Below are 19,449 nucleotides of genomic sequence, written 5' to 3' on the forward strand. Positions count from 1 at the left end.
CCCTGGACAGGTAAGTGTCTATTTATTAAAAGGTCAGCAGGTGCAGTATTTGTAGCTGATGGCTTTTAATATTTTTTTTTCCCATGGGACCTCCGCTTTAATAAAAGGCTCACTGTGATCAAGAGATGTGCTGGTGATATCTACCATTCTTAGCATCTCTGCATGCTACAAACATTAGTACTGATTCACTGTAACAGGAGGCAGTGCAACCCGAGTTGCACACAGATACGAATTCTCCATTTGTCCTGTTTACTGTGATGGGAATAAAAAAAAAAAAAAATTAATAATACCAGGATTTGACAGTTATCCGCTCCCCCCTCCGAATCCCACCTGCGGAAGTTGTCTTTCGGGTGGGTTTTTACAGGTACTTATGTAACGCTGTCAATATATACAGCGCTTTACATATATTATACTTTCACACAAGTCCATGCCCTCCAGGAGCTTGCAATCTAAGGTCTTTAACTCACATTCTTACATACTAGGGCCAATTTAGGAGCCAATTAACTTCCCAGCATGTCTTTGGAGTGTGGGAGGAAAACGGAGTACCTGGAGGAAACCCACATGGCACAGGGAGAACATGCAAACTGCAGGCAGGTAGAGCCGTGGTTGGGATTCGAACCGATGACCCTAGTGCTCACTGAAAGTTAAAGTAAAGGAAAGTCCCAAACATTGGGTTTTCACCAGAACAGGAAAATAGGAGAAATCTTCCAATCAAGACACCCAGGTATTCCCTCACTTGGGAAGAATCTTATTGTTTTGGCAATGCAACAGTAATTAAAGTAAAATCTACTTAATTAGGACAAAGATTTAAATAATAATAAAAAATAAAAAAAAACTTGACAGGGGTCAGCCTTTCCTGTCCACTATGTTACCCCCCAAAAAAAAAGTTTCCTTTAGTGCTACTTAAAAAAAAAAAAAAACAGGCCTCTCCATGTACGGTGTGTGTGTGTAGCAGAAATAGGTATACATCATAGCCCTTTATATTGTTTTTTTTTTAACTAAACTGCGCCACCTGGTGACCAATTTCTGCATTTCAGGCGTGCCACAGACAGCAATCTATTACTGAACACATACACAAGCCGTTTTCAACCAGAGTGCCTTGAGGTTTCGTCAGGGGTGCCTTGGCAAAATGCCTAAAAATTGGCCAAAAATTGTATACAAACGGCATGTGGATAAAGCCTGCCTTTTAGTTACACAAAGCCACAGGTTTTCTTTGTGCACCATTACAACCTTCTGGCTGCCAACATCCAGTTGATAAGGAGGATGTCATGTCGCCTGCATTTTTGACCCTCCCCTGTCCCTCACCAATCAAGTTGGGGTCACATTAGCAGAGTGATGGAGGGAGGGAGAAGAGAAATATTGGAATACTAGTCGGGACCAGTTTGCAAAAGTGTATTTGCTTTGGAAGAATAAATCACCTCTAACGTTGGGTGTCCTACTTGTGGAGGTTGCTGCATTATGTAAAACTATTAAAATAGTTTTTACATTTTAGAATAGGGTGCCTCAAGACTGTCCTTACATTTTAACCGGTTAACGCCCGCCGCATGTATATGTACGTCCACAGAATGGCACGTACAGGCATATGGGCGTACATGTACGTCCTCGCCTTTCCGCAGGTCGCCCCCCCCCGGTACATGCAGCGGTCGGAAACCCATGGGGAGCGATCCGGGATGAGGGCGCAGCTATTCGTTTCTAGCTGCCCCCTCGCGATCGCTCCCCGGAGCTGAAGAACGGGGAGAGCCGTATGTAAACACGGCTCCCCTGTGCTTCACTGTGGCGGCTGCATCGATCGAGTGATCCCTTTTATAGGGAGGCACAATCAATGACGTCAGTCCTACAGCCACACCCCCCTACAGTTGTAAACACACACTAGGTGAACCCTAACTCCTTCAGCACCCCCTGTGGTTAACTCCCAAACTGCAACTGTCATTTTCACAATAATGAATGCAATTTAAATGCATTTTTTGCTGTGAAAATGACAATGGTCCCAAAAATGTGTAAAAATTGTGCGAAGTGTCCGCCATAATGTTGCAGTCACAAAAAAAAAAAAAAAAATCCGCTGATCGCCGCCATTAGTAGTAAAAAAAAAAAAAAAAAAAAAAACTATCCCCTATTTTGTAAACGCTATAAATTTTGCGCAAACCAATCGGTAAACGCTTATTGCGATTTTTTTTTACCAAAAATAGGTAGAAGAATACATATCGGCCTAAACTGAGGAAAAAAAAATTGTATTATATGTTTTTGGGGGATATTTATTATAGCAAAAAGTAAAAAATATTACATTTTTTTCAAAATTGTCGCTTTATTTTTGTTTATAGCGCAAAAAATAAAAATTGCAGAGGTGATCAAATACCACCAAAAGAAAGCTCTATTTGTGGGGAAAAAAAGGACGTCAATTTTGTTTGGGAGCCACGTCGCACGACCGCGCAATTGTCTGTTAAAGCAATGCAGTGCCGAATCGCAAAACCTGGCCTGGGTATTTAGCTGCCTAAAGGTCCGGGGCTTAAGTGGTTAAAGGGTGCCTCGAAATTGTCCATCATTTTTAAAGGGTGCCTTGACTGAAAAAAGGTTGAGAAACACTGGCATACACAAACAAGTTAAATGGTTGAAACAAAGGAGATGTACAATCTATTTAAAACAGCAATCCTACACTGATAGTATAGCCATAGGAAATACCAGAGTTTCCTTTATACAAGTTCTAGCATTGTGAATCAGTAGAGATCTCTGAAGTATGGTATATTATTGTATAATGCCTTTTTTTGGATATTTACATACTAAACAGGAAAAAGTACATTTATTCAGATGTGAATTCAGTGTTAAAAATGTTTCTTGCAGGCCATGGATTGCTGCAATCCTTTGCTAACAGAAATCCCCCCACAGCTGTCTGACTTAGATCAGTGGATATGACAATTGCCTTTAGGCTGGGTTCACACTACTACACTACTTTCATCCTACTTTGCTCTGTGTTCAATGTTTCCCTATGAGAGCGTCTTGTAGCATCCTACACAAGTCGGTCCGACTTTGAAAATGCTCCCTGTACTACTTTTGGTCCTACATTGATCCTACTTCAGGCCCATTGAATATCATTGAAGTCGGACCAAAGTAGTATCCTGTTCATGAAAGTAGGATGGATGTAGGACCAATGTAGGATAAATGTAGGACCAATGTAGCAGAGCAAAGTAGGATGAAAGTAGTGTAGTAGTGTGAACCCAGCCTCAGTCAGTCATTAGTAGTCTTGCTACAATTGCAGCAGAAATAGCTTTACAAATCAATGGTGAGGAGCTACAGAGCCTTCAAAAAGTATTCATACCCCTTGAAAATGTTCACATTTTATCATGTTACAGCCAAAATTGTAAACTTATTTTATTAGGGTTTTACGTGATACACCAACACAAAGTGGCACATAATTGCGAAGTGGAAGGAAAATTATAAAAAAAAATCAAAAATGTTATATGTGAAAAGTGTGGCGTGAATTTGTTTTCAGCCTCCTTTACTCCGATACCCCTAACTAAAATCTAGTGGAACCAATTGCCTTCAGAAGTCACCCAATTAGTAAATAGAGTCCACTTATGTGTAATTTAATCTCAGTATAAATGCAGCTGTTCTGTGAAGCCCTCAGAAGTTTGTTAGAGAACCTTAGTGAACAAACCAGGAACAAACTTTGGAACACCCCAGACAGGTCAGGGATAACGTTGTGGAGAAGTTTAAAGCAGGGTTAGGTTATAAAAAAAATATCCCAAGCTTTGAACATCTCACTGAGCACTGTTTAGGCCATCATTTGAAAATGGAAAGAGTATGGCACAAACCTTCCAAGACATGGCCGTCCACCTAAACTGACAGGCCGGGCAAGGAGAGCATTAATCAGAGAAGCAGCCAAGAGGCCCATGGTAACTCTGGAGGAGCTGCAGAGATCCACAGCTCAGGTGGGAGAACCTATCCACAGGACAACTACTAGTCGTGCTCTCCACAAATCTGGCCTTTATGGAAGAGTGGCAAGAAGAAAGCCATAAGAAGTCCCATTCACAGTTTGTGAGACGCCATGTGGGGGACACAGCAAACATGTGGAAGAAGGTGCTCTGGTCAGATGAGACCGAAATTTTACTTTTTGGCATAAAAGCAAAATACTGCGTGGGGCAGAAAAATAACACTGCACATCACCCTGAACACACCATCCTCCAATGTGGGACATGGTGGTGGCAGCATCATGTTGTGGGGTTACTTTTCTCAGCAGGGACAGGAAAGCTGGTTTGAGTTGATGGGAAGATGGATGGAGATAAATGCAGGGAAATCTAAAGCTAAAGCAGCCCCAAGGGTGGCGCCATCCGCATGGAACTTCCCCTTTATAGTGCCGTCGTACGTGTTGTACGTCACTGCGCTTTGCTAGACCTTTTTTTTTCACGATCGTGTGTAGGCAATACTGTTTTAATGATCACGTTGAAAAAAAACATTGTTTTTTCTAGAGCCTGAAAAACGTCATTTTTTACAACGCGAAAAATGATCGTGTGTACGCGGCATAAAATGACACTGCCAAAGTCCTATTTTATATTTCCTGTTGCAGCCATTGGTGCTTGTAAGCTACCGAGACAAAACCCGCAATGCAGTCTTTGCTACCAGGAATCTGTGAGTATGCTGCTATTGTCTGTCTTTCTTTCTCCATCGTACAGCATGATGTTCAATCGGTTACTAGAAAACACACATACCGTATTTATCGGCGTATACCGCGCACTATTTTCCCCTTAAAATAAGGGGAAAATCGTGGGTGCGCTATATACGCCGATAGCCGCTTCCCGCGCTCAGTTAGAAACCCTGCGCCGACATATACCGAGTGCAGTACACTCGGGTACATTCGGCCAGGCTCGGCTTCGCTCGTGCTCACGCATAAACGTCACAGAGCGCGAGCGACGCCGAGCCTTGCCGAATGTACCCGAGTGTACTGCACTCGGTATATGTCGGCGGAGGCGTTCGAACTGAGCGCGGGAAGCGGGGACTCGACTTGGGGCGTGCTGGAGAAGCCGGGAGGACACCATCGAGGCCGCAGACGGACGCCGGACCGGACGATGGACGCTGGGAAGACACCAAAACTAAGTAATGAAATCATATAACATTTTTTTTTTACAGGAATTTCGGGGGCAACTTTAGGGGTGTGCGGTATACGCGGGAGCGCGTTATACCGCGATAAATACGGTAATCAAATAATTCTTTACAGGTAAGGCTGAACCACATTATAACAAATCAATGGCGAAGTTGGAGGAGATTATTTCAGATGGGTAATGCAGGGATACAAAATCTGCTTTCCAGTCCATCCATCAATCCATTAGGGTATACAGGAGGCCACGGCTACTATAAAAGAGGCAGTTGGACCCTCAAACGATACCAACAAAATGGCAGTAATAGGAGTACTAGGATACCAGATACAACTGAAATGCTATGTTGGGTGGAATTAGCTTTGAGTATATTCCAACCAGCAACAGAATTTGTCTGATGCACATGCAGTCTTACTTGAATGGGTCAAAGAGCCAATGACGTGACAGCGTGCCCATGGAGTACCCTTCTACCCAGTCTGCATCCAGTTTCTTGATTCCAGCAATAAAGTACACAATGAAGATCTAGAAGATGTCATACAAATAAAAATGGTTCAAGCATATAAAAAACAAAACAAAAACAAGAAAAAAATAAATAAAATGATTATATATATATATATATATATATATATATATATATATATATATATATATATATATATATATATATATATATATATATATATATATATATATATATATATATATATATATAATTTGCGTTGACGTTTTTCCCACTATGATGCATATACATTAGGTAGCGTACAACTAAAAAAGTACTACGTACATTGCATCTGGAAAGTATTCACAGCACTTCACTTTTTCTACATTTTGTTATGTTACGGCTTATTCCAAAAGGGATTCCATTCAATATTTTCCTCAGAATTCTGCAAACAATACCCCATAATTACAACGTGAAAGAAGTTTGTTTGAAATCTTTGTAAAATTTATTAAAAAAATAAAAAAATCACATGTGCATAAGTATTTACAGCCTTTGCTCAATACTTTGTAAAAGCAACTTTGGCACCAATTACAGCCTCAAGTATTTTTGAGTATGATGCTACAAGCTTGGCACACCTATTTTTGGGCAGTTTCTCCCATTCTTCTTTGCAGGACCTCTCAAGCGCTATCAGGTTGGATGGGGAGCGTTATTGCACAGCCGTTTTCAGATTCCTCCAGAGATGTTCAATCTGGTTTAAGTCTGGGCCTCTCAAGGACATTCACAGAGTTGTCCCGTAGCCACTTTATTATCTTGGCTGTGTGCTTAGGGTCAGTGTCCTGTTGGAAGATGAACCTTCACCCCAGAGTGCTCCGGAGCAAATTTTAATCAAGGATGTCTCTGTACAATGCTGCATTTCCCTCAATCCTGACCAGTCTTTCAGTTCTTGCTGCTGAAAAACATCCCCACAGCATGATGCTGCCACCACCATGCTTCACTGTAGGGATGGTATTGGTCAGGTGATGAGTGGTGCCTGGTTTCCTTTAGACATAATGCTTAACCATTTAGGCCAAAGAGTTCAATCTTTGTTTCATCAGACCAGAGAATTTTGTTTCTCATGGTCTGAGTCCTTCAGGTGCCTTTTGGGAATCTCCAGGCGGGCTGTCATGTGCCTTTTACAGAGGAGTGGCTGCCGTCTGGCTACTCTACCATATAGGCCTGATTAGTGGAGTGCTGCAGAGATGGTTATTCTTCTGGAAGGTTCTCCTCTCTTCACAAAGAAATGTTGGAGCTCTGCAAGGGTGACCATCGGGTTTTTGGTCAACTCCCTGACTAAGGCCCTTCTCCCCCAATCGCTAAGTTTGGCCAGGCGGCCTGCTCTAGGAAGAGTCCTGGGGGTTCCAAACGTCTTCCATTTACGGATGATAGAGGCGTAAATTTTTCTGTACCCTTCCCCAGATTTGTGCCTCCATACAATCCTGGCTTTGAGGTCTACAGACAATCCCTTGGACTTTATGGCTTGGTTTGTGCTCTGACATGCACTGTAAACTGTAGGACCTTATATAGACAGGTGTGTGCCTTTCCAAATTATGCCCAATCAACTGAATTTACCACAGGTGGACTCCAATCAAGTTGTAGAAACATCTCAAGGACGATCAGTGGAAACATGTAGCACCTGAGCTCAATTTTGATTTCCATAGCAAAGGCTGTGAATACTTACTGTATTTACATGTGATTTCGTTTTTTATTTTTAATAAATTTGCAAAGATTTCAAACTTCTTTCACATTGTCATTATGGGGTATTGTTTGTAGAATTTTGAGGAAAATAAGTAATTTAATACATTTTGGAATAAGGCTGTTACATAACAAAATGTGGAAAAAGTGAAGCGCTGTGAATACTTTCCAGATGCACTGTAGACAAGCTGACAAAAAGACATTGGCATATTCACCATACATGCAGAAAATGTCACTCATTAGTGGTTGATTTATTATAATTTAAAATGTACATTTCGCTGTACACATAGGGGAAGAGAAAAATCTTAATAGGTTTACATTTACAGCCTGAATCGGCTGTCATGTAGTGTCCTGATACTGCTGTAAGAGACAAAAAAGGAAAACGGAGGGCGCACCGACCTAGTGTGATACTGATTGGTGGATTTTTATTAAAATAGTAAAAACAAATCATAATACTCACAAAGGGAGTGTTAAAAACAGGCCTTGAGTAACAATGCAGCAAAGAACCAACACCATCGGCATAACACGATATTGTTTCGATCCGTGACCGTGGCTAGGGCTGACGCGTTTCAGGGGAGAACCCCTTTCCTCAGAGCTAAGTGGTCTGCAGTGCTTCCTCACCAAGGGACTTGTCTCAATAAATACTAACTTTAGGTAAGTGGTAAAAACACCCCTCCCATAAAGAAGGAGGTGCATGGCCGGGAACCCACCCACATGTCCACCACCTTTCCCTTCCCCTCTCTCCATGTCTATATCCAGCCATCAGTAGTGTGAATACACCATCCAAAATGCACTACACCTAGCAATGTATACAGACATGTAAATACAAATAACTACCACAATATGACAACAATATATATACACCACAATATAAAAGGCCTTTTCAATCTGAGCACTCAGCAGGTTGCTGCCTCCAGGTACATGGTTACATCCAATCTGTAAGGTGCCAAAGTGTAGTGAAGCATCTCAAAGTCAACACTTCCAATAAGGGGCTATATAAATGCTCACATGTGCCACACGAGCCCCACTTACAGTGCTATGCCTACCTTTCCTATACGAGGTGGCCTGAGGTGGCTGCTGGAACGCACGCCCAACGTGAAGGAAGTCTGGTGCGCTCCAGCCGGGTCTGCGTTCCACTGCGCATGCGCGTGACGTCATCAACGGAGCAGTATCTCCACAAAAAAAGATAAAGGCTCCATACCCAAACATTTTAGAGAAATTCATGATGGAGAAGTGGAGGGCCTCAAAGTCTTTGGCATAGAGGCCATTCAAAATGACCTGGACAGGGGGAAGAAACATCAAATTCTCTGTAAAAGAGAAGCATTTTCACTCTGGGCACTATGGTGCCGAATGGACTGAACGAAGAAATAGAACTGCACACCATAACATGAGCAGAAAGAGGAATACTAATGTTCTTGTCCTCTTCCATTTTGTCCCCCCCTCCTTCTTCCTGCCCGCATCCCCTCCCTACAATCCCTTTCTCCCTCAAAATCATCTAAAATGATTCATATACTAAATTCCAAAGCTACCCCCTTTTTTTCCTCAAAATAAATAGATGGGTAATATAGCCAGTACAACAGTAATTCATTTACTAAATATCTAGTAATGCAAAATAGATAATAATTTAAATGGTCTAAAGGGATGTCTATGCCACCTGTCCATCGTGGCCTACATCCATTTAATTAATTGATTTTTTATTCATTTTTCATTTATTTATTTATTTTCATTTTTATATTTAGTCTAGTCGATTCACAAAATCATATGTAGTACCATTGGGGATACCTTTTGTAGGTGTCCCTAGGGGCACTGTGGGAGGTTGTAACAGTATGATTGCACGGTTAGCTATGTAGATATCTGGAGGGTCTGCAGTCTTTCCATTTACCATCACCTGGGACCTCTGTGAGTGTGTATCCATACCATTAAGGCTGGGCATATGACCATAGGTAACATTATTATTATCATTTGAAATTATGTGGTTTTTAACTGAATTAAATGGTGTTTCATTTTTAACTGGAATCTAATAATAATCAATAATCAATTCTTTTTAAATTATGTATTATGTGTCCATTTTAAAAGTTAGATTTTAAAATAATATATAATATATATCTTTTATGCAATGGGTGTGCAATTCTATACTTGCACAAGGCTGGTGGCTCGCTCCACGTAATATACTTCCCCCTAAAATTCCTCCTCTCCCCTCCCTCCTCCCTTCCTTTTGGTGGTTGGTCATTCAGTGATGATACCCTGCTGTATAGAGGCGACACTGAGTGTTAGCATTCACTTTCCACCACTAGATGGCAACAGTCTAACTCTCCCCTATGGGAACGTGCCATCTAGCAGGGAATGAGACGCTCCAGTCTGCTGGCTCTACAAGCTGGAGCGCATTGTCATCGTATATGCGCCGCGCGCGGCGTTGATGACGTCACGCGCATGCGCAGTGGAACGCAGACCCGGCTGGAGCGCACCAGACTTCCTTCACGTTGGGCGTGCGTTCCAGCAGCCACCTCAGGCCACCTGGTATAGGAAAGGTAGGCATAGCACTGTAAGTGGGGCTCGTGTGGCACATGTGAGCATTTATATAGCCCCTTATTGGAAGTGTTGACTTTGAGATGCTTCACTACACTTTGGCACCTTACAGATTGGATGTAACCATGTACCTGGAGGCAGCAACCTGCTGAGTGCTCAGATTGAAAAGGCCTTTTATATTGTGGTGTATATATATTGTTGTCATATTGTGGTAGTTATTTGTATTTACATTTCTGTATACATTTCTAGGTGTAGTGCATTCTGGATGGTGTATTCACACTACTGATGGCTGGATATAGACATGGAGAGAGGGGAAGGGAAAGGTGGTGAACATGTGGGTGGGTTCCCGGCCATGCACCTCCTTCTTTATGGGAGGGGTGTTTTTACCACTTACCTAAAGTTAGTATTTATTGAGACAAGTCCCTTGGTGAGGAAGCACTGCAGACCACTTAGCTCTGAGTAAAGGGGTTCTCCCCTGAAACGCGTCAGCCCTAGCCACGGTCACGGATCGAAACAATATCGTGTTATACCGATGGTGTTGGTTCTTTGCTGCATTGTTACTCAAGGCCTGTTTTTAACACTCCCTTTGTGAGTATTATGATTTGTTTTTACTATTTTAATAAAATCCACCAATCAGTATCACACTAGGTCGGTGCGCCCTCCGTTTTCCTTTTTTGTCTCTTTTAGTTCTATGAATTCCAACGATTCAGAGGAGGGCTGCAAGACTTTGGAAGATACCTTTTAATTGAGTTGCAATTGAGTTTCACCTTTTCTTCAAACACCTTTCCAAAAAATACCGGAGCGCAGGAGATTTGTCTTTGTTCTGATACTGCTGTACCTGAGCTGCAGTCTCTGAATCCTTGTGCTCATAGCAGGAGCCACTGGAGGACAGGTGCCAGGTGTACTAATAGGATACAAAAGCTTGGATGGGCTGTGGCATATCCTCTACTGCAGGGATATGCAATTAGCGGACCTCCTGCTGTTGCAAAACTACAAGTCCCATCATGCCTCTGGGTGTCATGCTTGTGGCTGTCAGAGTCTTGCTATGCCTCATGGGAGTTTTAGTTCTGCAACAGCTGGAGGTCCGCTAATTGCATATCCCTGCTCTACTGAAATCAGATGTTTTATTCTTACAATGATCTTAAGATGTAAAAAAAAAAAAAAAAAAAAAAAAAAATCATTGTTGCTGGGGTTTAAAACCCAATTTACAGTCTAATATCACTCTTAAGCTGCCTGCATGGTCTGATGTTCTACATCATTTCTAACAAAGTATTTGTGGAAAAATCTCTGTTAGGCCTCTTTCAAACTTGTGTGACCTGAAAGTCGCACAATTTTGCCGCGATTTTCATGCGACTTGAAGCAATACCTGTGTAATCTTATGGTCTATGGGACTCAAGTTGCAGCAAAGTCGGACCAAAGTAGTGCAGGGACAACTTTGAAGTCCCACAAATATGAACGGTACTCATTGGAAATCATGGGGCACGACTTCTCATGCGACTTTGCAGTCCCAAGTCGCAGGACAAGTCACACTAGTGTAAAAGGGGGCTTATACAGGTCAAATATACAATATTATAAAACCTTAAACTGTAATTACCTGGCTTCTGAGTACAGTGTAATTCCAAAGTGGGACATGTGCATTGCGCTTGCGAGTACTGAATAAGCCATCAATGGACCTAAGTGATAAAGGAAATACAAAGTTATAATTCTGTATTTAGTGTACTTAGTCAAGTATAAAGACTGTGGCTTCCTATTCAGTCTAGATTTAACCATTTGACCTGGGCATTTTTTGCTATTCAGTACTGCGCTACTTTAACTGGCAATTGCTCGGTCATGCAACACTGTACGCAAATCCAACTTTTAGCAATTTTGTTTCTCTTTCTTTGCTTTCTTTTGGTGTTATGTTTTTTTTTTTTTGCTATATAAATGAGAAATCTCGAAAATTTTGAAAAAAATATATATTTTCTGTTATAAAACATACAATAACATAATATTAAAATCTAATTTCTTTATAAATGTAGGCCAAAATGTATTCTGCTACATGTCTTTGGTAAAAAATCCCAATAAGTGTATATTAATTGGTTTGCGTTAACGTTATAGCGCCTACAAACTATTGTATAGATAGAGATTATATATATATTTATTACGCAGCTGCTTGAATCCAAGAACTGGCAGTGCACATTCCTACATCAACAGAGTTTATCATAGAGCATGTCATTGATTTTGTCTCATATAGCCTGCGGGCCAAACAAGAGAAATCTAGCTGGTTATGGCTAGCTTTATACTATTGCGAGTGTACATGTCCCAGAGGACAGAGGGGTTTTGCTGCTAAAATTACCAGTAACGATTGGCATTCATCAGGGTCAGCTGGAATCCAATCAACCCGTAGAGATAAGAATGGTTGTTCCAAGTCGTCTTGTCTAAGAAGAAGACATACCAGTACGGCACTAAAAATAGCAGGCAGCTAAGACGGTAAAAGCATCCAAGAGTTATACCCAGGGCTCCTGAAAGACAAGAGACAGTACAATGAAAACATGGAAGCGAAGAGCAAGGAAGAATGTGGGATTAACTGAACTCATTTATTATTTACATCACTCATTACTATTACACATGCCCATATGTAGACAGTGGTATTGACTTAATATAGACATGTGTGGGCATATACACAAGGGCACTAATGTCACTGCCATTCTGACCCTTTATTTACGTGTGCTGCAGGTTGGAGAATGACCCGGCCCACAGCTAATTCAAGTAAAAAAAAAAAAATGCAATTTTATAGTTCAGAGGATGCCCGGGTGCACGGGTTGGGGACATTGCAGATTGAATGGACAGATTGTTAGTTGGGGCTGGGGAGGACCCAGCTGTCATAGTACATATTGGCTTTGTTTCTAAACAGTAGGTGGCAGGAATGTAAAACGTAATAAACTGCGAAGCCCTCACCTAGGAGCATGACGACGTAGACCAGGTACATCCAGTCCAGGGCCAAAGGTTGAAGGTTGTTAAAAAGGGGGAATCGGCAGACATCCAGCCCATCCAGATACTTGTGGTCCAGGTAACTGAGGCCGCGCTCCTGAGGGATGTCCAGAACCATAAGAAGACCTACAGGGAAGGGAAATACATCCACATATAACAACTGCTCTGCACAGAAACCATATGGACCATTTCTAGCTGTCATCTTTCACTTTTGCAGCTAAATTGGGATAACACCCGCTTTATATTTATTTTACATGTGCCCATTCACATAGCATAGACTTCAAAAAATATTTAAAGTGGTTATAAAACCCTAAGATTTTTTACCTTATTGCATTAAAACCTCTTGTTGGGGTGGATCCCCCCATATACTTACCTGATCCCAATCTCAATCCACCGATGTGCACAGGAGCAGCGGCTCCCCCGCCTCTGTCTCTCCTCACTGGGCAGATTGATAGCAGCAGGAGCCATTGGCACCCACTCCTGTCAATCGAATCCTATGACAACAGAGCAGGGGGGCAAAGCCAAGCCCCGCTGTCTGTGTCAACAGACGCAGACAGCGAGGCCTGCGACCGAGTCTGCACAAGTGCCCCCATAGAAGGCTACTTTTTATTAAGCACAAGAGCCATGAATGCCAGCAGGGGATCCAAGAAGAGGAGGAGCACAGAGCAGGTAAGTAGGCAAGTATGACATGTTTATTATTTTCAACTAAAAAAGGAGACCCTGGGCCAGATTCACATAGAGATACGATGGTGTATCTCCTGATACACCGTCGTATCTGAGTTTCGTCGGTCGTATCTATGCGACTGATTCATAGAATCAGTTACGCATAGATATGCCTAAGATCCGACAGGTGTAACTGTTACACCGTCGGATCTTAGGCTGCAATTCTAGGCCGGCCCCTAGGTGGCGTTTCGGTTTATTTACGCGACGAATATGCAAATGAGGAGATACGCCGATTCAGACGCGAACGACCGCCCGGTGCTTTTTTTTTACGTCGTTTGCGTTCGGCTTTTTCCGGCGGATAGTTACCCCTGGGTCTATGAGGCGCAGCCAATGTTAAGTATGGCCGTCGTTCCCGCGTCACGATTTAAACATTTTACGTTGTTTGCGTAACTCCGTAAAATGTGAATGAGGCTGGACGCCATTTACGTTCACGTCAAAACCAATGACGTCCTTGCGACGTCATTTAGCGCAATGCACGCTAGGTAAATTTGCGGACGGCGCCTGCGCTATTCGTTCGGCGCGGGAACGCTCCTGATTTGAATAGTACACTCCCCCTAGCCGCGGAATTTGAATTCCGCCGGGGGATTTACGATACGGCGCCGCAAGTTTTGAGGTAAGTGCTTTGTGAAATAACCAATTGCCTCGAAAACTTGCGGCGGCGGATCTTAAATCAGATAGGTTAGCGGATCTAAAGATCCGCGTAACCTATGTGAATCTGGCCCCCTGTCTGTATTGTGCTGACAGATCTTGTAATCTAGGATGTGCACCCCTTCTATTCTTAAGGCTGGCCATACACAGGGTGAATTTCTTTCCTGCAACCACGGGTTGCAGAAAATAAATTTGCACGATTCCCCCATCAACACAGACAGTGCTGACAGGAGAATCAGCAATTGTCTGACTGCTTCCCCCACCAGGAGAACACAGTGATTATTGCTAGTGGCTATAGCAGCCTCTAGCTATAATCGCAAGAGATTCTGGCAGGCTGGTTATACCAAAGTTGATTGATCGATCCACTTACATTCAGACTGCCCATTAACGGTTCGAATCTCGACTGGTTCCCGTTGAAGTGGCCAAGATTCGAACTGTGTATGGCCAGCCTAAAACCTGGTACACACGATCGGATTTTCTGCGGACAAAGCGTAGGACTTTTGTCCGAAGAGCGTTGGACAGGAATTTGTCTTGCATACAAAACGGCAAAGAATTGTTGGCCAACAAACACAAAACAACGTGTTTTTTCAGCTCATTAGTGCCACCCTTTGGGCAACTTCTGCTAATGTTGTGTTATGGTTAGCACTGCTTCGGAGCATGCCTGTTTGTACTTTGGTCGGATGGACTTCTGTACACACGATCGGATAATCCGACAACACACATTTGTCGGCGGACAGTTTTAAAGCAGGTTTTCCCACATTTGTTGGGGGAAAATCTGACAACAATTGTTCGATGGAGCATACAAATGGTCGGATTATCCGACAACAGCCCGTCATCACACAATTCCCGTTGGATAATCCGATTGTGTGTACAGGCCTTAAGCCTTCAGTAGGGCTGAACAAAAAGAAAACCTGACAGCTCAGGTCCGAGCCGCTGTACTAACTATCTGATATTAGTACAGAAATCTGCCTTGCTGTTCTATTGTGTTCTCACAGGGGGACAGCCCCCCCCCCCCGCCAGAACACTCTGGTCAGCGCTCTCAGCCATTGGTTGAAAGCGCTGACCGGGAGCCAACCAGCAGACCTTTTTTCGGTCATGCCCCTTTAACAGGTTTAAAGGAACACTAAAGATCATTTTTTTTTTTTAACTAACAAACATGTTATACTTGCCTCCACTGTGCAGCTCGTTTTTCACAGAGTGGCCCCGACCCTGGTCTTCTGGGGTCCCTCTGCGGCTGTCTCGGCTCCTCCCCACAAGAACTAACCACCTTCATGCGAGCTCGATTGGTGGTTAGTCCTTGCGGCACGCTCCAGTGATACAGTGAGCAGCGGCTATAGCCGCCGGCTGTATCACTCGGCCCTGCCCCCCGGCGCGCCACGTCATTGGATGTGATTGACAGTAGTGCAAGCCAATGGCTGCACTGCTTTCAATCAACCAATATATGAGCCGAGAAGCCTGCACGTTCACGGCGCGGGACTTTCGAGGGGTCAGGTAAGTAAACGGGGGGGCCCAATAATCCACAGAATGCATTACGCTGAAAAAACTTTTAACTTACAACCCCTTTAACTGGTTGCTGACCAGCCGCCGTTTTACGGCGGCAGGTCGGCTCCCCTGGGCGAGAGCCCGTACAATAACGTCGGCTCTCGCGCAGGCCACTAGGGGCGCCCCCGACTCCCGTGCCCGGCGGGCGTGATCGCCGCCGGACACACAGCTCCCGGTCCTGTCAGGGAGAGAAATGCTGATCTTCTGTTCATACAAAGTATGAAAAGAACATCGGTCATTTTCCCTAGTGAGGCCACCCCCCTACAGTTAGAACACCCCCAGGGAACATACTTAACCCCTTCTCCGCCCCCTAGTGTTAACCCCTTCACTGCCATTTTTATAGTAATCCAATGCATTTTTATAGCACTGATCACTATAAAAATGCCAATGGTCCCAAAAATGTGTCAAAAGTGTCCGAAATGTCTACCATAATGTCGCAGTACCGAAAAAAAAAAAAAAAAAAAAAAAAAAAAAAAAAAATCGCTGATCGCCGCCATTACTAGGAAAAAAAAATATAAATAAAAATGCATAAAAATACCCCCTATTTTGTAAACGCTATAATTTTTGCGCAAACCAATCAATAAACGCTTATTGCATTTTTTTCCCCCGAAAAATATGTAGAAGAATACATATCGGCCTAAACTGAGGAAAAAACGTTTTTTTTTTTTATATATTTTTGGGGGATATTTATTATAGCAAAAAGTAAAAAATATTATTTTTTTTCAAAATTGTCGCTCTATTTTTGTTTATAGCGCAAAAATTAAAAACCGCAGAGGTGATCAAATACCACCAAAAGAAAGCTCTATTTGTGGGGAAAAAAGGACGCCAATTTTGTTTGGAAGCCACGTCTCACGACCGCGCAATTGTCAGTTAAAGCGACGCAGTGCCGAATCGCAAAAAGTGCTCTGGTCTTTGACCAGCAATATGGTCCGGGGGTTAAGTGGTTAACAAAGGATCTCAAAGCTTTGGTGGTACAATTCATGTTAATGCACTTTAATTAAAATCCTGAATTTTTCCTCTTTTTGCACACTGAACAGTTTCAAGCTGCAAGGAGTCCTATGTATAGACCGGGTATTAAATTAAAAAAAAAATAGGGAAAAGGTAAGAAAACATTTATTTTAAATATTTTTAAGTATGCATTAGGCTGGGTTCACACTACGGTTTTCCCGTCCGTCAGCCGCATACGATTTCAGTATTGAAAACGTACGGGCCCGGACGGGAAAACGTATAGATAGAGAATGCATTGCAAATCGTATGCACTCAGATGCATCCGGGTGCGTACGATTTGCTGGCAAAACGTTTTTTAAACGTCCGCAAAACCGTGTTCAACCACGGTTTTGCGGTCGTTTTTAAAACAGTATGGCAAACGCATACGTTTTCCTTTAACATTAATGTTAATGGAAAACGCACATGTGTGCGGTTCCATACGTTCCCGTCCGTTTCAGCCGCATACGGTTTTCCATATAAATCGTATGCGGCTGACGGACGGGAAAACCGTAGTGTGAACCCAGCCTTAGAATGGGAACACATAACAAGCATAAAGTGGAGACAGCAAACATGGAAATGCACTTCATGGCAGCTATATGGTGCAGACAAGGCTTTAGTGATCCCACAGGACTGGAAACCCTAAATCCTCACAGCTTGTGCTGCATGTGCCGTTTGGTAAAATAGGTGTAATGGTAATGGGCAAGGGGGCATGATTGGTGCCCACAGCATGGGATTGTGGCTATCCCACTTTTACTGTTAAAAGTTTAAGGGTTAATAGGAGGCTTAAGGATTGTGAGGTAGTTTGGGCGGGAAAGTCACGTTTTTTGAACATGGGACACAGGTGTTTTTGAGCGGGAAAATCACGTGTACTGCATGAGTCATACACGTGCAGCAGGGGGTATATAAACCCCCCCTCACAAAGGCAGTCAGGCACTTTACCTGAAGGATTGAAGAGCTCCCCCATCCCTCCCACCCTGTCGCAGCACCTTTTATGTGGTTCGTCACCCTTGGATCAAGGGGGGACTTTTGTTTAATATTTTTATTTATGGTACTCGCTCGAGTCCTAAGACTGAGTGAGATTTGGAAATATTTGGAAAATAATTTAAGTTTTAAATATTTATTTATTGATGGAATTTAATAAAGATACGTTTTAATTTTATATTACGATGTTTGTATTATATTTACACCAATAAAGGTGCCGCGGCCTATTTATCACCATCTTTGATGGTCTTGGTTTGGTGTTATTATATTAAGATTTGGTATAGCCTACATTCCCATGAATGGTTTATGAATGGTGCCATTCACATGATTAACAAAACACTTCTATGTGCAACTCATGCCAGGAGTGTACAAAGAAGAAAGTATGTTCATTTTTTATCAGTTTATTTTATAGGAAGGATGTATTCATGCATGGAAACAAATGTAACAGTATGTGGTTAACAAATGTAAATCAGAAAACAGCATATAAAGACATAAAAACTGAAATTAAAAAAACACTTTTATTCAAGTGACTTCACCAGACAGATCAATCCTGCTACTATACATGAAGCCTTAGGCCGTCCTAATATGACCCTCCATGTTATTTGAGGCTGACGTGTGTCTTGCAGGAGCAGAGCAGACAAATCTTTACACTATGCAGTCAGGTAACTCCCACATCTACCGTGTTTGTATAAATGGCTGACCTCTCACATTGGGCAAACAGTATGAAAGGTTAGGTCATCACTGCCCAGTCAATACTCCCCCACCAGAAAGGAGAATGACCCTTGATCCTGTGTGCGGACAACTTTCCTGCTAGGCTACAAGAATAATTGAGTACTGTCCGTGATTCTTTTTTTTTTATTTGTACCAACTTCCAAATTTTCAGGGCAAGCTTTTGGGTGTACCCCGTTCTTCAACGTCCAAGCAGGACCTTGAAGTGGGTACACTCTAAAAGCTTGTCCTATAAATGTGAAAGTTAGACTGGCCATACACGCATAGATTATCTGCAGATTTTCTATGGTCAGATGGAAAAAGTGGAACAGATTCCTCCATCTACGCTGAACTGTGTGGATGGAAGAATCTCCCACTGGCCCAAGCTTCCATATCTTGCTAGTCGGCCCCGCTGGCTCTCACAATACCTGAACATTCTGATTGGGTGCAGGCATTGTTTAGGTTGAGATTCAGTGGGGCTGACTAGCAAGATACTGAAGCTTGGCCCAGTGGGAGATTCCTCCACCCATACAGTTTAGCGTAGATGGAGAAATCTGTTGCACTTTTTCCATCCAACCATACAAAATCTGCAGATAATCTATAGGTGTATGGCCAGCGTTTAGGTTTTATGGACAGTACTCAATTGGTCTTGTGCACTAAAGCCGGCCATAGATGGTTCGGATCTCAACTGGTTTAGCAGGGACCAGGGGCGGACTGACCATTGAGGCACTCGGGCACTGCCCGAGGGCCCCATGCCACTAGGGGGCCCCATCAGGGTTGCCAAGCTCATTAAAACCAGGGACAGTATGTAAAAATCTGTGTTTTTTTTTTACATCTGTCCCTGATATCTCCAAAACCGACATGCTTTTGATGTGAAAATCCTGAGATTTTAGCTGCCCCGCCTCTGTAATGCCTCCTGGCTTGGTGGCCATCTGTAAGCCCGGGGGCACCATAATCTTCTATTGCCCGGGGGCCCCATGAGTCGTCAGTCCGCCCCTGGCAGCGACTAGCCAAGATTTAAACCATGTATGGGCAGGCTGATTGTACCCAAGTCGATCCATCGATCAACTTGGGTACAACCAGCATGTTGGATTTTTAGGATGCGATTTC

At 42.9% G+C, this 19,449-nt stretch overlaps 1 protein-coding gene across 1 annotated transcript in view; it reads right to left on the reverse strand.

The window, feature by feature from the left end:
- The window catches only part of GGCX (gamma-glutamyl carboxylase), a 68,303-nt gene that overhangs the window by 39,920 nt on the left and 8,934 nt on the right, over positions 1 to 19,449 (reverse strand). Inside the window, exons 3-6 of the mRNA XM_040345966.1 lie at positions 12,718 to 12,876; positions 12,116 to 12,281; positions 11,375 to 11,453; positions 5,500 to 5,606 (exon numbers count right to left, since the gene is read on the reverse strand). Coding sequence (XP_040201900.1) covers positions 5,500 to 5,606; positions 11,375 to 11,453; positions 12,116 to 12,281; positions 12,718 to 12,876 — 511 coding nt within the window. The remainder of the gene's footprint in view (positions 1 to 5,499; positions 5,607 to 11,374; positions 11,454 to 12,115; positions 12,282 to 12,717; positions 12,877 to 19,449) is intronic.

Source organism: Rana temporaria, chromosome 3 (genome assembly GCF_905171775.1).
Source record: "Rana temporaria chromosome 3, aRanTem1.1, whole genome shotgun sequence".
In the NCBI taxonomy this organism is placed as follows: Eukaryota; Metazoa; Chordata; class Amphibia; order Anura; family Ranidae; genus Rana; species Rana temporaria.